This window comes from Oratosquilla oratoria, chromosome 5 (assembly GCF_046742065.1).
Source record: "Oratosquilla oratoria isolate Oo_2021 chromosome 5, ASM4674206v1, whole genome shotgun sequence".
Classification (NCBI taxonomy): Eukaryota; Metazoa; Arthropoda; class Malacostraca; order Stomatopoda; family Squillidae; genus Oratosquilla; species Oratosquilla oratoria.
The window spans coordinates 74504074-74521658 of NC_134781.1; the positions used below are offsets into that span (position 1 = coordinate 74504074).

Here is a 17585-nt window from a genome sequence, read left to right on the forward strand (position 1 = left end):
CAGTTTGTCTATTGCCAGACGATTTTATTCAGCTTGGAGCAAGGCCTCGTGCCACCGGGGTTAAAAAAATATATAGACAGTGATCAAACGAATATGTTAACAATAAGCTTAGTGGTTCAATACGCCAGGTTGTTATTTCCTATAATCGAAACAGTCAACCCCCCCCCCTCACCATATGCTGGATGCCGTTGCAGACCCTGTGAAATCGTTTTCATGTTCCGAAGCACGCGATATAATTTAGTTAGTCGAGAGGTTGTGGCAGTACCAGTTCACCTCCTTGCCACACAGTTTCTGGTAATATACATTTTTCGGTGCCACCTAATCCTTTGTATTCTGTGGAGTCCAATATATCTAAGATGCCCACTGGTTCACGAAGTCATTTTGACAAGGCCTTCTATATCTAGCACTAGAACGTGCTAGTCATCAGGAGAATCCTAGTAGTACTATTTGTGCGAGATGAACTTTGTCATATCTTTCGTACAAGATTTGTTTGATATGGGTGCCACCGGCTAGATTTCCAATTAGAGGCGATATTGTTCTAAGAGGATCATACTTCGGCCCACCCACCTAAGTGTCAGCTACGTAACTGGTACTAACGGTCAACTAAAGTATTCCCTAGAACTTGTAAAAAAAAAAAAAGTATATATATACGAAGAGATGCAGAAAACAGTAAAGTCCTTTAACACTATACCATTTTGAAAGCCTGTAGAAAGGTTGAACTGCGTTTGAAAATACATTATCGATATTACTATCAATTTTTTTATCCCAACCGGGGTCGGCGAAGGTGCTGAAGCTGGTAGTTCTGTCCACCATGATTTTAGGCAGGAAGCTAGGGCTTTCCCGGGGGCTTTCGTTGGCAATTTTACGTAGTTATGCTACAGCGGAGAAGGTAAGCTGGAATTCTGTGAATGTAGGTTACTTTGCCGTGAAAAAATCATAGGCCATTGAAATACAGAATTAGTTGGTCAGGTTACAACTTCAATTGTGGTTTGTCTGAGGGTATGGGGGTGATGTATGTAAGATGAACAGCATTCATAGGAATAAGAATATTTTTAGATGTAATGGGATAAGTAGCACATGTAAGAAGCTGTAGTTTTCACCGATATTAAGGTTTTCAGTTGGAAAGAGTTTCGGCAGGCAATGAAACCTTACATAATGATAATATTTATAGAGGGCATGGGTGGCATTAGGCATGAGAATAATTAGTTGGAGTCACAGCAGAATTGGTTGAATAGGAAGATTATTGAAATTACATTCTTGACTATTGCACTTGATTAAAAGGTCAGAATTAAAATTTGGGATTTTATTTGTCATTGCAATAGGAAAGTATAGGCTGCCTAAACTAGTATGTATACATAATACATTATTGTGTTTTTCACAATTGATATTGCCACTCCCAAAGTAAATTGGGTTAAAATTCCAGAAGTATGCAAACACAGATACTTAACATGAAACTTACCTTGTCCAATAGCTTGTAACATAATATAGCATAACCTAACCTAATGTTACCATTGTATAGATAATAATAGATCTTTCAAAAGCAAAAAAAAAATAAAGTAAAAAATGTGTTTGAGTGATACTGCGGTAGAACCTAAATTGGTGCCACTTTCTAAGTATGATTACAGGAATTTTCACTTACTAATTTGCTTTTTGAGTGATGCTTTAACCATGAAATTTATTATTAATGAAACATCACTGCAAATGAGTAATAGATTCATGAGCACCAGATTTGCTTGCCTCTTTCATTATTACTAGATGAGTGATCCAGTGCATGTAGCAAAATATGCACAATTTGGTACAGACTGTCTAGATGGCTAGATCAGAAGGGAAGTATGTCAGTGCTTAACAGAATGTCACATAAAACTTGCCGAGCCTATAACCTAATATTGTAGTCAGGAACATGTGCCTGAAAACAGTTTCACTACTTTGTATTATCCCTCTTTTCTGATGCTCACCTTAAATATCTCCTTTGCCACCTCAGTAACTCAGCCTCTTCAACACAATTTGTCCACGAGGATAAAAGTGCTGGTTATCACTGACAAAAGCTTACCAGCCAGCTCAGGCCATTGCCAACTTGGCCCATCGGCTGCTTAAGACACCCTCTTTGTTTTGATAGGATTGGAAGTTGAAGAAATTAAAGTATGATCAATTTGTCTACTCAAACCTAACCTACTTAACCTAAATGTAGGGGGGTGACTTGGTCGAGTAGATGGGTCAAGTTGGCGATGGGCCAAATTGACCCTACACCTAACAGAATACTAGTATTTTCCTCGAGTATTTCTATACCATGGAGGATAAAATGGCCTTACATCAGCCTGAGTAAAAGGAAAAGTCACTGAATAAGGAATAATAATAATAATAATTTATTTTGGCATTGAATCAATATACATGAAGTGCAGATAATGAAAAGAACACATAGTTTGAAATATCAATTACAAATGCAGAGGATAACACAAAAAAGCATATAAGCTTATTTCCATTGTGGTCTAATTGACAAATGCTATAATCCCTTCACGACTGAAAGGGTGTCACAAAAATGAATGCCTTTTAGCAGTCAAAATAAAGGGAAAAGTACAGGGCAGGGAATGGTGTTGGACATTCTTACAACAAAAGTCCGTGGGGTGACTGTTTGTTAGGGAAAGTAACCAAGTATTGTGAGTTGTGTATGGTGTACAGGTGTCGTATCATATTTGAGGTTTCAATGTAGGAGGTCCATATTTTATACTATCAGTTCTTCAATATTTTTGGTTCCAGTGTTCCGGGTACAGTTCCTAGTTCTTGGTGATACCTATCTCAGTGCTTTAACACCCCATGGGGGTATTGGGGCGTAACTTTAAGAATACCTGTGTTAGAACCTGTTTACCAGCTTGCATTTCATGTATTATACAAAAGTAATGAAATACCTTGCCTCACCTGTAGGAACTTTGCTCTACAAACCACGAATCCTTTACTAAAGTTTAAATTAATGTAAATTTGGAATTTAAGGGAAAATGTCATTGCTTTCCAGAATCAGAAAGTTTGGGCCAAGTATCAGGTTCATTTGATATCTTAGATATGTAGGACTTCCCTAATGACTACAGCACATTAGGTTTGAAATCACATAAGTTGAACTACTGGTATGGGAGATGGGAGCAAAGTAGAGGATAGTACAAACTTACTCAGTTTCATATCTAATGAACCATGGTTAGATCTCAGAAAAACCATGATTAGAAGTTGGATGCATATGCAGTTTTTTACCTCTTTTGCTTATAGTTTGATTAATAGCTCTTATTTCATTTACATTGTGGCATGAAGTTAAATGCATAAACTTCTTTTCAGGCTGGTTTTGTTGTTGGTGTCTACAATAAAGATGGTGAATACACATTGACACCAGCTGCTGAAATATTGAATAATCAAACAGCAGGAGGAATTACAAATTCCCTTCAATAGTAAGTAGATTCAGTCTCTCTCCCCCTCTCTCCCCCCTCAACCCTCAACTCTCTCTCTCTCTCTCTCTCTCTCTCTCTCTCTCTCTTTTCTCTTTCTCTTTTTTTCTCTCTCTCTCTCTATATATATATATATATATCCTCTCTTTTCTATCTCCTTTCTCTCCTCTCTCTCCTCTCCTCTCTCTTCTCTCTCCCTCTCTCCTCCCTCCTCCCACTCTCCTCCCTCCTCTCTCCTCTCTCCCCCCCTCTCCTCCTGCCCCTCTCTCCCCCCTCTCCTCTCTCACTCCTCTCACTCCCCTCCCCTCACTCACTCACACACTCACTCACACACTCTCTCACTCACTCACACACTCTCTCACACACTCTCTCACACACTCTCTCACTCGCTCACACACACTCTCTCTCTCTCTGTGTCCTCTCTCTCTCTCTCTCTCTCTCTCTCTCTCTCTCTCTCTCTCTCTGTGTCCTCTCTCTCTCTCTCTCTCTCTCTCTCTGTGTCCTCTCTCTCTCTCTCTCTCTCTGTGTCCTCTCTCTCTCTCTCTCTCTCTCTCTCTCTCTCTCTCTCTCTCTCTCTCTCTCTCTGTCCTCCCTCTCTCTCTCTCTCTCCCTCCCTCCTATGCTCTCCATTTCCCTATCCATCCTCTCTTTCTCTCTCTTTTCCTCTCCTGTCCCCACCACTGTCTCTGTCAAAAGCAATGCAGGGTAGTGGGCATGAGACAAGGATGCCCCATTATCCACAAGGAAATAAGATAAAAGGAACAACAGATTGTTCTGGGATGGGTGAAGTTAGGTGTATGCCTTGGCTGGTTGATCCCCCTTGTAAGAGGAAAAGTCTTTGTTATATTCATTTACGTATCAGTGGCTATAATGAAAAAAAGAATATTGAGGACACTTCCTTGGTAGCTCCATTGGTGACATAATGAACATATTCTCCCATGCCAGCCTTTATATCAATGACCTAGTCCTGTTTTGTGTCAGAACCAACCCTGCTCATGCCAACTGCCTTCTAAAAAAATTATCTCCAAACTGGGTCCAAGATCTCTCTATCGTTATCAACCATATTTCTTACACTTGGTCACTCATGCAGAGCTGACAACCAGTAACTGTTCTCCTCTCTTTCCCAGTGAGCCAGTGACATAGAAACAGTCCCATATAGATAAAGACAACAGTCCAAACAATTTTCCAGAGAGATCTGTGGGAAGTCCTGAGGTCTGTAGCCAGCCACTGTGGGGCCATGGATTTTTCACTAAGGAAAACTTGAGGCAGCAATTAATTGATTGATTGAAGACTATGGATTATATTTCTCCATCTCACAATCAGTTATCATGCACTTTTGCAGACAAGAAGATGTAAGAAATACAGTTAAAGTTGAAGAAAGGGATCTTGGGCCTAGTCCAGAGACTTTGTCAGCACCTCAGGGTTGCATCTCCTTGTGGAGATGAGAGGGTTGACAGGTTTTAGATATGAACAGCTCTACAGTCTATCTTGCAGGATCACCATAAGCAAATACCCATGATTGGTCCCTCCTGTGAAGAGAGAAGGTGTATGTTGAAGTATAGAAGAATATTCCAGAAAACACCCTAGTATAGCAATAATGTAATGCAGACAAGAACAAAACATTTCTTTCTGAAGATTCACGGGAAAGCCCAAGGACTACTGTGGGGCTGCAGGTTTTCAGTTGGTGAAACTCATTACAACACTTATTCTTGTATCAAGTACCCCCAGATATAAACCCACAAGAGAAAATTCTCCTGAGGAACACTTGAATCGCATTAGCCTTCTTCTCTTCAGGGTGACCACTCAACACAAAAACAATGTTGGTATAAAGTTAGCCTGGAAACAGACACTATGCCCAAGATGTAGTTACTTTATAAAAATTATGGATCATGTCATATTTCAATGCCTAGTATTCACTCAATACAGACAACACAAAGTTTTTTCACAGAATGATTTATGGGCCTTTACAGTGGCTGTGACCGGATATGTAAGAGAGAACTGGGGATACAGTTTGATAGATTGATTTTGTACCTTTCATGATTGTAACACAAGCTAACATTAAACAAATTTTAGATTATAGATATGCTTTCATCAAATATAGAGGTGGTGATTAACTAACTCTCCTGGTTTCTGGTTGTGGCCTGAAAGAATCTTGCTTTTCCAATAATGTAGTTGGGATTTCATAATACAAATTAAGATTCCCTTTAGTAGAAATTCATTGTAGCAATAGTATGACAGAATTACAAATATTTATTATTTTTTCAATGGGGTTGAAACATAAAGACTTCCAATTTGAAGCACCCTTAAGTGAGGGAAAAAATGATAGTGTTATTTCATGTATATATTTTAGATGAAATATTGAGCTAACTTGGGGTTGTATCTTTCAGGTAACACTACATTGGAGAGAGAGCATATAGGAAATCTTGAGACAAAATGGCATCAGGAGAGTCTAGGCCGGAGGGGTCCAGCACTCGGGGGCCTGGGCGTGGGGTCAAACGGTCACAGCCACTTGTGCTAAATGGACTAGAGGGAACATTTGAAAACAAAAACACAGACTACCTCTGCTCAGTGTGCTTTGATCTAATATCAGAAGCCCACATGACAAAGTGTGGGCACACATTTTGTTATGAGTGTATTAAGCAAAGCATTGAGATAAACAAAAAGTGTCCAAAGTGCAACCATAATATTGAAAGTACAGATCATATATTCCCTAATTTGACTGTCAATCAATTGATAAAGAAGAAAAAGAGTGAAAGTAAACTTTATAATGCATTTACAAGGAGGCACAAGGGAGCTGCACTTAGTGAACTTAGAAATTATCTTACATCAGAGTCATCAAACTTAGGACTGAGTGACATTAACAACATCATCTTGATTCTTCAGGAAAGAAGAGAACAGTTAGAGGCTTTGTCAACTCGGATCAGGTATGAACTGATGAAAGACTTTCTTACACAGTTGAAGAAACAGAAAGAGGAACAACTGGAGAAATTGAATGGGGACATTAAGTTAATTAAGAATGATCTCTCCATGGTTCAGAATATCTTGGAACAAGTGTATTCAACAGAAACACCTTCAACAAGTAGAGTTCCACAGACAAGTATGGCTCTACTAACAGATATGCTGGATGGAGAGTGTTCTAGTGATGGAAGTAGTGGCATAGTAACTAAAGCAGAAGTGAACACAGAAGAAGGTTTCAATGTACCATCTTTCAGTAAAGCTGCACCTGAACCATCTTCTCGTGCTAAGAGAAAGAGAATGAATCTTCATTTTGATGATCTGAAGGAGTGTTACTTTAGCATTCGCAACTCTGGGCTCAGTGAATCAGGAATAGAAAATCCTGATTCATGCTTGGATAAATTTGGCCATTGTATGTCAAAATTTACTCAATTCTCTTCACTAAGACCTTTAGCCACAATTTCTACAGTTCATTATGCTAGTGAGGCACACAATGGACATAGCAACATTGCTTCCAGCATTGAATTTGATAAAGACAGTGAATATTTCGCTGTAGCAGGCCTAACGAAGCGCATCAGAATTTTTGATTACAGCACTGTTGTTCGAGACACCGTGGATCTTCACTACCCTTGTTCTGATATGCAGAGTACATCCAAGATTAGTTGTGTTAGTTGGAGTAATTATTATAAAAATATGTTAGCCAGCAGTGATTATGATGGGACAGTCACAGTATGGGATGCCATGACTAAGGAGAAGTTGAATGTCTTCCAAGAGCATGAGAAGCGATGTTGGAGTGTGGATTTTAACAAGGTGGATACCCGAGTTTTGGCTTCAGGAAGTGATGATGCAAGGGTCAAGGTGTGGTCTATTGATAGTGAACACTCAGTAGCTTCCATTGAAGCCAAAGCCCATGTTTGCTGTGTTCAGTTTAGTCCAACAAATAGATATCACTTGGCTTTTGGGTCAGCTGACCATTGTGTTCACTACTATGACCTTCGTAACATGAGAGAACCATTGTGGGTATTCAGGGGACATAGGAAAGCTGTGTCTTATGTAAAGTTCATATCCAGTGATGAGATCGTTTCTGCTTCCACTGATAGTTTGCTCAAAATCTGGAGTGTGAACAAAACTCATTGTGTACGGTCCCTTCAGGGACATACCAATGAGAAAAACTTTGTTGGCCTGGCAACAGATGGGGAATATGTTGCTTGTGGTTCAGAAAACAATGCTTTGTATGTCTATTACAAAGGTCTTTCAAAGAAATTATTTAGTTTTAAGTTTGATCAGAGGAAATCTACACTTGAACAAGATAGTAAAGATGAAGATTCTTCTGATTTTGTATCTGCAGTTTGTTGGAGAAAAGGTTCAAACATCATAGCAGCTGGAAATAGCCTCGGGGTTATTAAGATACTGGAGATGGTATAAGTCTTGACACTTTTTTCATAGCATTCGTATTAGGTGTGAAGTACTGTATATTGGAAGGGGCTGTGTGATAGGTGCAATTTAAGAAATGGTGACCAGTTAACTAGGACAAGCATCTGTCAAGTAAAATGGTTACTTTCCAAAACTTGGTGTTTTTGTAGTGGATATTTGTAAATAGAAGCTTCAATGATGGGGGAAATATAAAACTGGTGGTAGCCATCAGAATCCCACATTGGTATGGATTGTGGTTTGTTCCTATATGGTATGTGATGCCACACAAATTTGCATAAACTTGCTCATATGAACATGTTTTCATGGTATGCATAACCATTTGAAAATACTTGTGTGCATTTTATGATTTGGTTGAGGATTGTACATATGAACAAGCGACAAAAAAGGAATATGACCCTAGACAAAAATCGTGAAACATAAGCTAAATTCACTTGGTGAACCCTTGTGTAACTTATTAATTTTTCATTAAGTTTGAGAGTTATACTTTTTTTTTTTGTCAGTTACGTTTCATATGGAACAGCCTGAGTGTCTTGAGACAAAGTGTAAGAAGTATGGTGGGTGTTAAAGAATAGAGTTAGAAATGTGGAGATAAAACAAAAAATGAAGGTGGAAAGACAGGTTAGATTGAAGAGGGCTAAGGTGATTTGGGTATATGGAAACTGAGTGAGGAAAGACCAGCAAAAAGAGTGGAAAATGGAACCAGACTAAGGGAATGTGAGAGGAAAATCAAAAATAAGATGGATGGATGCAGTAAAGGTCTTGAGTGCACAAGGAATGTCTGTAGAGCTGGTAGAGAGTGCAGAAGATAGAAGTGAATAGAGGAAGATTGTAAATAGATGAATAAACAATGTGGCCCAAAGGGATGTTCTCATCTAATCTAGAAAAAAATATATTGAATGGATGAGGAGAGAGGTTGCCATATGATAAAGGTGTCAGGATCTGCTTTGGTTTGAAGTAAATGTGTGCTTCAACTCTATAATGGGGAAAGGGGATTTGGTATGTACAGTATATATGTATGCATGTATGTACTTCCATTAAGAGACCTTAATCTGTCTATATACCAAAAGACTTCTTCCCTATAAAGAAGGTAACCAGCCAAGGCATGCACCTACACCCCACCCATCCCTCATCCATCCAACACTCATTTATTTCTCTTTTATCTTAGCTCCTTCATATGATTATGTATATGTGCTTCAAGCGGAACATGTTCATATGTTTTTGTTGTGCATACTTAGTAGTGGATGCAGTCATGGGATTCTTTTCTGTTTTGAAGCATTTTCCTACATCTATGGAAACACAATACAACCCCAGAAGGAGTTTAATTTTTTATTATATTTTTATATTTAGAATATGGTATGTTTTAATATTGTACAATGATTATTATTGCTCTATTTTGTAGTGCAAACAAACATTTGATTCTTCAGATGTTATATATTCTAATAGATGCAATTTAACCTAGAAAAAGGATTCTCTCAATCTTATGTAAAAGCTGCTTTATTTTACTTGATGCAATTCTTCTCTTTTAATTAAACTTGGGTTAATAAAGAGATACTTTAATATGTGCTCAAGTGTGATAAACATTCCTGCTGTATATCATGGCAGCTCTAATTGGCCTATTAAGGAAGAGAGAGGAAGCCAATTTGCTTCTGGTTTCTCATTGGTAATTGGCTCCAAACCCAGTACTTATTGAAATGCATGTTAAACATGAATTACAAAGAGTATTAACCTATTACTCAGAGGCAAGGAGGAGTGTTGTCACAGATGGGAATTGTAAATGTTGGAGATTGGCCTAGAGTAGTAAGTGGGTATTAACTAAAATGAAGAATATAAAGTACATCACTGGAGAAGGGGTTTAGTTAAAATTAAGTGAAGTAGAAAAAATTTAGGTACTTGAAAGACTGGGATAAAGTACTGGATACTGAAATTGGGAGAGATGGGATAACAAAGGAATGGAAGTTGAGATCAAATTTTGGTTTCTGAGCCGGATTGGTGACTTTCTCTTGTTTCATGCTTTCATCGCAGATCATGAAACTTGAGCTTGTGGGAGGAGAGGAAATTCCTCAACAGTTTCAACTCTGTTGCAAACAAATTCACTTCTCACATATGTGAAGTCCTCTTATTTTGGACATGGTTTTATTGTGGTAAATTTTCCTAACAAGATTTTGTAAAAAAAAAATAATAATAATAATAATAATAATAACAATAATAATGATAATTATAATAAATAGATCAATAAATAAGAAAAAATTGTGGTGTGAACATTTGTGAAAGCACACTTCTTTGAAGTTGTGCCATATATATATATATATATATATATATATTCCCATCCTAAACTTCTTCATAAAGTTGGAACTACCAATTTTATTCTACTGATGACCACTAAACATTGCTCCCCTTAGCATACCCAATTGGTACCTGTTTTCCTTCAGACGCAGTTGAAATGACTAATTTTGAAGAATCAGTCATCATATCAACTCTGTGTGACATAAGAACATAAGAAATAAAGGAGACTGCAAAAGACCATAAGGCCTACACTAGGCAGCTCCGTATCCATCACCACCTGTCATCCCCATCCATAAAGTTGTCTAATCGTTTTTTAAAACAACTGATAGTTTCAGCGCTTACTACGTGGTTACTAAGTTTATTCCATTCATCGACCACCCTATTTGTAAACCAATTCTTGCCTATTTCCTTCTTAAATCTAAATTTGTCCAGTTTATACCCATTACTGCGAGTCCTGCCCTGTTGTTTTATTATGATGACCTTGTTTGCATCACCCTTGTTATAGCCTTTGATCCACTTGAACACCTCTATTAGATCACCCCGCACTCTGCGTCTTTCCAGAGAGTGTAAGTTTAGGTGCCTAAGCCTCTCTTCGTAAGGCAAATTTCCGAGTCCTTGTATCATTTTGGTCATTCTTCTCTGTACTGATTCTAGTGAATTTATGTCCATTCTGTAGGACGGAGACCAAAACTGTACCGCATAGTCAAGGATAGGTCTAACTATTGCTAGATAGAGTTTAATAATTACCTCTGCACTTCTATTCGTTACCGTCCTAGCAATGAAGCCTAATGCTCTGTTTGCTTTATTTTATTTATATGTGTTTGTGTGATGCGCTTATGTTTTCCTTTTATTGAATATATTCATTTAGCTTTTGTTACATTTTTGTAGTTGGAAGTTTAAAAAAAGGTAGAAATAAAGATTAAATGGTGGAGAAGAAATTTGAGTTAAGGCAACACAAAGAATGGGTATTTCAGACTAGACTGGAGTGCAGGTGAAATTTTTCATCATTCATAATATTAGGCTATTATGTGTTGTACGTTTTTTATTGATTTGTGTATTAGTGTGAAATATGAGGAAATGGTTTTTGTCTGTTCCCTCATTTTTGTTTAGGGGTTGTATGGGATGGGTTGTCAACCTTAATTCATTGAGAGGTACCAAGGTTGAAGAATATTTCACCATGGTCATGGATTGTGTGTTGGACACGTGATTGACAGCTATTACCCTCCTGGAAGAGAGCTCAGAGCTCATATATGACCAATATGTGGGTTATGCTGTGACCTTGCACGCATACACACCCCCAACTCCCCACCCACAAGAGTTGGAGTAACAACTCGCAGCACAGTGATGCTAAAATTATTCCAGCCCTGGGTGGGATTCAAACTCTGATCACTGTAGCAGTGGTTGCAAACACTACCACTGTGCCATCGAGTCATGTAGGTTTGTAAATGTATGTTTGACTGTGAGTGACCAATGGCAGAAACCTGAAAGTGGTGATCTTGCAAAACCAGATAATCACTCCTTGCCACTTCAGAACCCATCAACACCCACGCCTCTTTCTGGAGGTGCCGTGTGTGACAGACACTTTCTGGGTCATTCAGATTTTTCCATAAATTTCAGCTGCATTTCTCCACCTTTTTAGATAAGGAGAGCAGACAACTGATGACTGCTTTCCTACTACTACTATAACTTGGTGACAGAAATTGTTCCATATCAATACAACACAGACAGTAGTCTTAATATTTCTTCCCAGAAAGGTATATGGGAGAACCCAGGGACTGTTGCTAGCTGCAGTTGGTCAGCAGGTTTCCAGACTGAAACTTGAGGCACCTATTTCCTCCCAATTTGAATTCATATCCTTTTACTGGGTGTTATGTTAGCATTCCTAGCAACAAATGAACCAGCAAAGCAGCCCAGGATGCAGCATCCACCCCTTCAATGTTTCCACCCTACTGCCTGCAATATGCATCTACTCCACCCTCTAGTCCACATTATCAAACTTTTGGCAAGAATGCAGGTAGGAACACACTACAAACCACTTCACAACTATCAGACCACATGTACGGACACAATCTTCTTCCCACTAATGCAACTGACACTTAGCATTGGTGCATTTAAGAACATGACATTCTCGTCTTAGAAATAGGATTGCCTCCAACCTGTCTATTTGATCCCTTACTCTATCACACTTTTTACTCAAGTGCCCAATCTACTCAACTCCTTGCAGACCTCTCATAATATCACTTCTCCCCTTGAACCACTTCACCTTGTTTTAGAAGAATTGACACCAATACCTCCAATTTCTCTCTATCTTTTTTCTACTGAGGACAGGCCTTCTCACTAAACAGTGATTGACCCATACCATGCACACCATCTGATGCTATACATCAGTATGCCCATATATTGTATATTCGCCCTACTGATGCAGACAACTCGCCGAACACCATGACCCAAAAACAATTCTCAGTAATGGCACACTATTGTCCACAAGGGAATAGGTGAATTATTAGTGATAAAACACAATTATACATACTGCACCCACATATTTGCTCAAGAGGAACAGTAATGACATATTACTAGAAAACTTCACACAGTAAATGCAAATTCTGCACTGGGGCGTGGGAACCTGAGATGCTAACCACTTACACCAACAAGCCCATATATACCCACACCCTAATGGCTAATCCAACTTTACAAACTTAGATATTTCTTAACAACACAATATTGTCCATAAAGATAGAAGTGCTGGTGAAATGTTAATGACAAATACAGTACAACACACCAGCAAGCCATGTATTATTTACGTGCACAGAATTTGAGAATCAGTGGTACAGGCCACCATTACAATGAAGAAATGTCCCATCCTCATCCTCCTCTCATGATGGAGCTGTGATGACTACACTTACATCTCTGGAGATAGGAAAAGGGTATCCTCCACTGAAATGAAATACATTAATGTGTACACAAATTTATATACACAGAAATATATTTTATATATCTTACTTTTTTAATCAACACGTATAAGCTGATTTTGACGTGCTGGATACGTTATATTGATAGTATTTTCATTTTTATGTACAAGTCTATGTTCAAAAAGGCTGTGTTTATTCATTCCTTGTATTTGCATAATTTTTAATTTTAAGTACATGATTTGGGGAGAATAAGGCCAAGAAATGAGGAGAGTACGTCAATCACTTGTTGCCTTGAGTTTCACCAACCATAAACCATCAGTTCCATAGTATGTAGATGTAGTCCTTGGGATTTGGAGTAGTGGGAAGAAACATTGGACTACTGTCTGTTCTGTGTTATTCTCTCATCAGCTAATAAGAAGGGAGCAGTTGCAGATTGTCAGCTCTACATTCATGAAAAAAAAAAGTGGTTGAGAAATCGTGGAGGTTAAAAAGGGCTTGGGTCTAATTTAGAGACATTGATTAAGCTGCCTCAAAGTGAAGATCAGGGTGTTGGTGGGGAAATAGTTCTTTCTGTAAGCCGTCCTATAGGACATGTACCCACTGTTGGTCCCACAAGGAGTGTAGGACATGGCAAATAGTTTGGCATATGTTTAGTGTTTGTAGTATAAGGTAAAGGGTGTCATTATAATATAATTTTGTATGAACAGGTTTGTAGACGGTAGTCACTGCTATAGTGTGGCATGATTGTTTCAGGGCTTTTGTGTTATGATGTATAATGCATAACAGCTTTAGTAATGCTTAAGATAGTGTGAGTTTAGTTCTTGGATATTAGTTTTTTGGTTATATACAAAACATCTACTTTGCAATTTTTGATAGAATTCATTAACAGATTTGCTGTTAAAGTTAAATTCTGAGTATTGTGTATTGATTTGTAAAAAAAAATTATGTAAAAAATATTTATTGGTGATGAGTCTGATAGTGTACAGTGTTTGTAGTGACTTGCTGTGAACATTGTATTCAGATTATTCTGAACTTGACACAAATATGAATACAGTAATGATGTCGTAAGGTCAAAATGTATTGGGTAAAGTAGTCGCTTGATAGATTATATGATAGTGCTGTAGCAAAGGACAGGCCTAAGAGTGCCCTACTCTACAATGGTTAATGTAGCACACAGCTGCCACCAGTTATTCAGGTTTCAATAAAGGTGATTTAATAAATTTTGTTTTGATTTTACTCAACCCAAGTGTCATACAAGGTAATGTGGATTCATTATAACTAGTTATGGTAATTCCCTGTAATGTGCTAATTTAGGTCCATACCACACAAAAAATTGACCACAGAAATGGCATGGCACCAAATACCAATTGCCTTGGATGCAATCACCACACAGCTGACACAGAACATATTATCTTGCTCTGTCATACACTCATTCAAGGCAACACTATTTTTTTTTTTTTTTTTTTTTTTTTTTTTTTTTAACCAAATTATCTATGGGCTAACAACTTGTAGCAGATACTTTGGAGCCACAAGTCTCTAGTGAGAAATTTGGGAAAACAGATAAAATGATAATAGGTAACCTCACATCCTGTACAGCTGACCAAACTCCTTTGACAGTAATTAAGATAAATCGGAACAACTGTTTAGGTTCATAAAGACCTGATTTGACATAGCTTTGGCTGCTTAATAGGTAGAGGACAATCTCACCATGAGTAGAACTGGTTAGCATATTTTAGGATGAAATACTAAGGCTATTATGCTGTGTCTTCTCAATTGAGGAGCAGAAACAATTGTACATGGTGCTCAATGGTGAAAAGAGAATACTTGTGTTGTAATTTGTATTAGTGACCTAATCTCTAATGATTCAGTATAATAATGATACAAATTTTCCAACAGTGGTTCCAAAATTGAAGCTGGCAAGAGTCGGGTTGTCTATGGACTCTCGACTGAATTTCCAGTTGTCGCAGTTGTTGGTCTTGGAGAAAAAGGAAAGTCTAGTAGCCCCATTGAGGAAGTTGATGAGACCCGTGAATCAGTTCGCACTGCAGTTGCAGGTAATTCTGAATAGAATTATCAATTTGTGACCTACCTGGTATCTTATGATACTGGTAGCTGGTTTCAGTATGGTAACTATGGGATTAGACATGGTGCAGAAGAGGCAATACTTCTTAATTGTTACTCTTAATTTTGTCCATTTTTATAGTGGAGCTAATTAAGTATCTATCCATGCAAAACATGATCAGTGTATATGTTGTGGTCACTGTAGGGAGTATTTAGCACTTTCATTGTGACATCTCTATGGGCCAGAGTCACATTGTGTTATCTTATGGTTGGAGACTAATTTCCATTCAAAAAAAGAATACTGATCACTTTGATTTCTACCATCCTTTCTACACCTTTCTTAAATCTCTTTACCACTCCTATGATGCCTCTTTTGCATGATATTGTCCCCAAGGACAGAAGTGGTTATCATTGGTTTGCATTCAGGTGAATGAGATTATCTAGCATGTTAGAACAAAATAATTAGGTGTTCTATTGAAATGAAAAAGATTAGTCATTGTTTATCTTTTAACAACCAAGGTTCACTCCTTAGCAAAATAAAATTGTGCAATGTTAAGAAGAACAAAAGTTATTGTACTCTGTTAGATTAATACAGTTTGACCCAAGATAGTTGAGATTATTTTATATAATTTGTGTATTTTTCCTAGCTGGATGTTGTGCTGTCGGTGATGCTGAAGTGGAGAAAATTTTTGTGGATTCCTGTGGAGATGCAGAAGCAGCTGCAGAGGGATCAACTTTAGCAACCTTTAAGTATCAGGAACAGAAAAGCAAGAAAAAATCAGTGCCCCAATTATCCAACCTTGATGGAGATTCGGAAAAGTAATATATTGATTAGTTGTATTTTTTTATTACTTAATCATACAATAAATGTAGATACAATGCAGAAGGAGCCAAGAAAAGAGTGAGGGAGGGGTGGTGAATGGGAGTGGAGTATGTCGGGATGAAATGGATTGGAGTGGATTTATGCCTTTGACTTTGGCTACCTCCCTTGTAAGGGGGAAAAAGCCATTGGTATATGTATGTCTGTACAAAATTTTAGATATCTTGTGGATCAAAAGAATGATTTTTTTTTATTTTTTTTTATGAGATTTTCTATTGGCCTAATATCTTAGAATGAAATTAGATTTGTTTCAGATGGTCTCTATTGGCCTAATATCTTAGAATGAAATTGGATTTGTTTCAGATGGTCTGTTGGGGTGACCCTAGCAGAAGGACAGAATATTTCTCGCCGCCTTATGGAAGCTCCAGCCAATTATATGACTCCAACCAACTTTGCTCAGGCAAGAAAAAGTTTATTCAGTACATATTTTGTTTATGAGTGGTACAGTGTTTGCTCCACCTAATGCTTGAGTTTTTATATTACAATTTTCAGTTTCCCTACATAACTGTATTGGACTCAAACATGTTCCAGATATGAGTATTTATGAATCAGACAAGCAATTATGGGAAATATATGTAGATTTTTTTTATCTATTTGTATTTCTATTTTACACTACATAATATCACCACAAACAAGATTTCAATTGTCAAGATATACATACATTGGAAATTGGTATGTTATGACACATTTATAAAAGTTCACTATAAACCCACTATTGGAGAAATAATAACGGAAAGTACAGGGAAACTGTATATTTCGACTACTATCTGTAGTCCTCTTCATGTAAGCATTCTGCTGAAGAGGACTACAGATAGTAGTCGAAATATACAGTTTCCCTGTACTTTCTGTTATTATTTCTCCGATAGTGGGTTTATAGTGAACGTATACATACATATACGAAGGTCTTTTTCCCCCTCACAAGAGAGGTAGCCAAAGTCAAAAGGCATAAATCCTCTCCCACCCATTTCATCCCCACACACTCCACTCCCAATCACCATCCCACCCTTCCTCTTTTCATGGCACCTCCTGGATGACAGGTCATCCCTACATTTTTTCCCACTGCCCTGGGTCAGAAGCAATGCAGCATGACACAGCACATCCACAGTAAGGCTGCTTCATTTAATCGGCAACCCTCCTCTCCATCCCCTCATGCAGAAAAAGAGAAGATGGGGAGAAATCTCTTTGGGATGTGTTGGAAAATCATCCACACATACTCCTTAACTCCCCCATCCCCACCCACTCCTATGCATCCATGCATCATAGCATCATCCATACACAACAATTTTCCACTCGCCCCTGTCTTTTGTCTTCTCCCTTCCTCAACAGGCATCCCTCTCTTTCCCAATGCCCCTTTTACCCCATCCATCCATCTCATCCTTGGTCGTCCCCTCCTGTTCACGCCATCCACTGCAATCTTCCACACTTTTTTTTTTACTAATCTTTCTTCACTCTTTCTTTCCATATGTCCTAACCATCCTGATACTCTTTCATCAACCCTATCTCCCAACTCCTTTTCCACCCCTTCTCTCCCCCTCACCTCCTCATTCCTCACTCCGTCCAGCTTAGTAACCCCTACCATACTTCTCAGGCATTTCCATGTTTCTGCCCCATACAGTACTATTAGCACAATCACCCTTT

The 17585-nt window shown here is 38.1% G+C and overlaps 1 protein-coding gene across 3 annotated transcripts in view; it reads left to right on the forward strand.

The window, feature by feature from the left end:
- Positions 1-736: 736 nt before the first annotated feature.
- Positions 737-17585, forward strand: part of LOC143025543 (cytosol aminopeptidase-like) — a 41053-nt gene continuing 24204 nt past the window's right edge. For 2 of the 3 annotated variants that reach the window (XM_076185391.1, XM_076185392.1), the window contains exons 1-5: positions 737-889; positions 3319-3428; positions 14903-15060; positions 15715-15886; positions 16251-16347. In XM_076185391.1, the coding sequence (XP_076041506.1) occupies positions 812-889; positions 3319-3428; positions 14903-15060; positions 15715-15886; positions 16251-16347 (615 nt within the window). In that variant the 5' untranslated portion in view covers positions 737-811. Of the gene's footprint in view, positions 890-3318; positions 3429-5812; positions 14213-14902; positions 15061-15714; positions 15887-16250; positions 16348-17585 lie in introns of those variants that run through there. The other variant, XM_076185390.1, reaches the window with a different exon arrangement.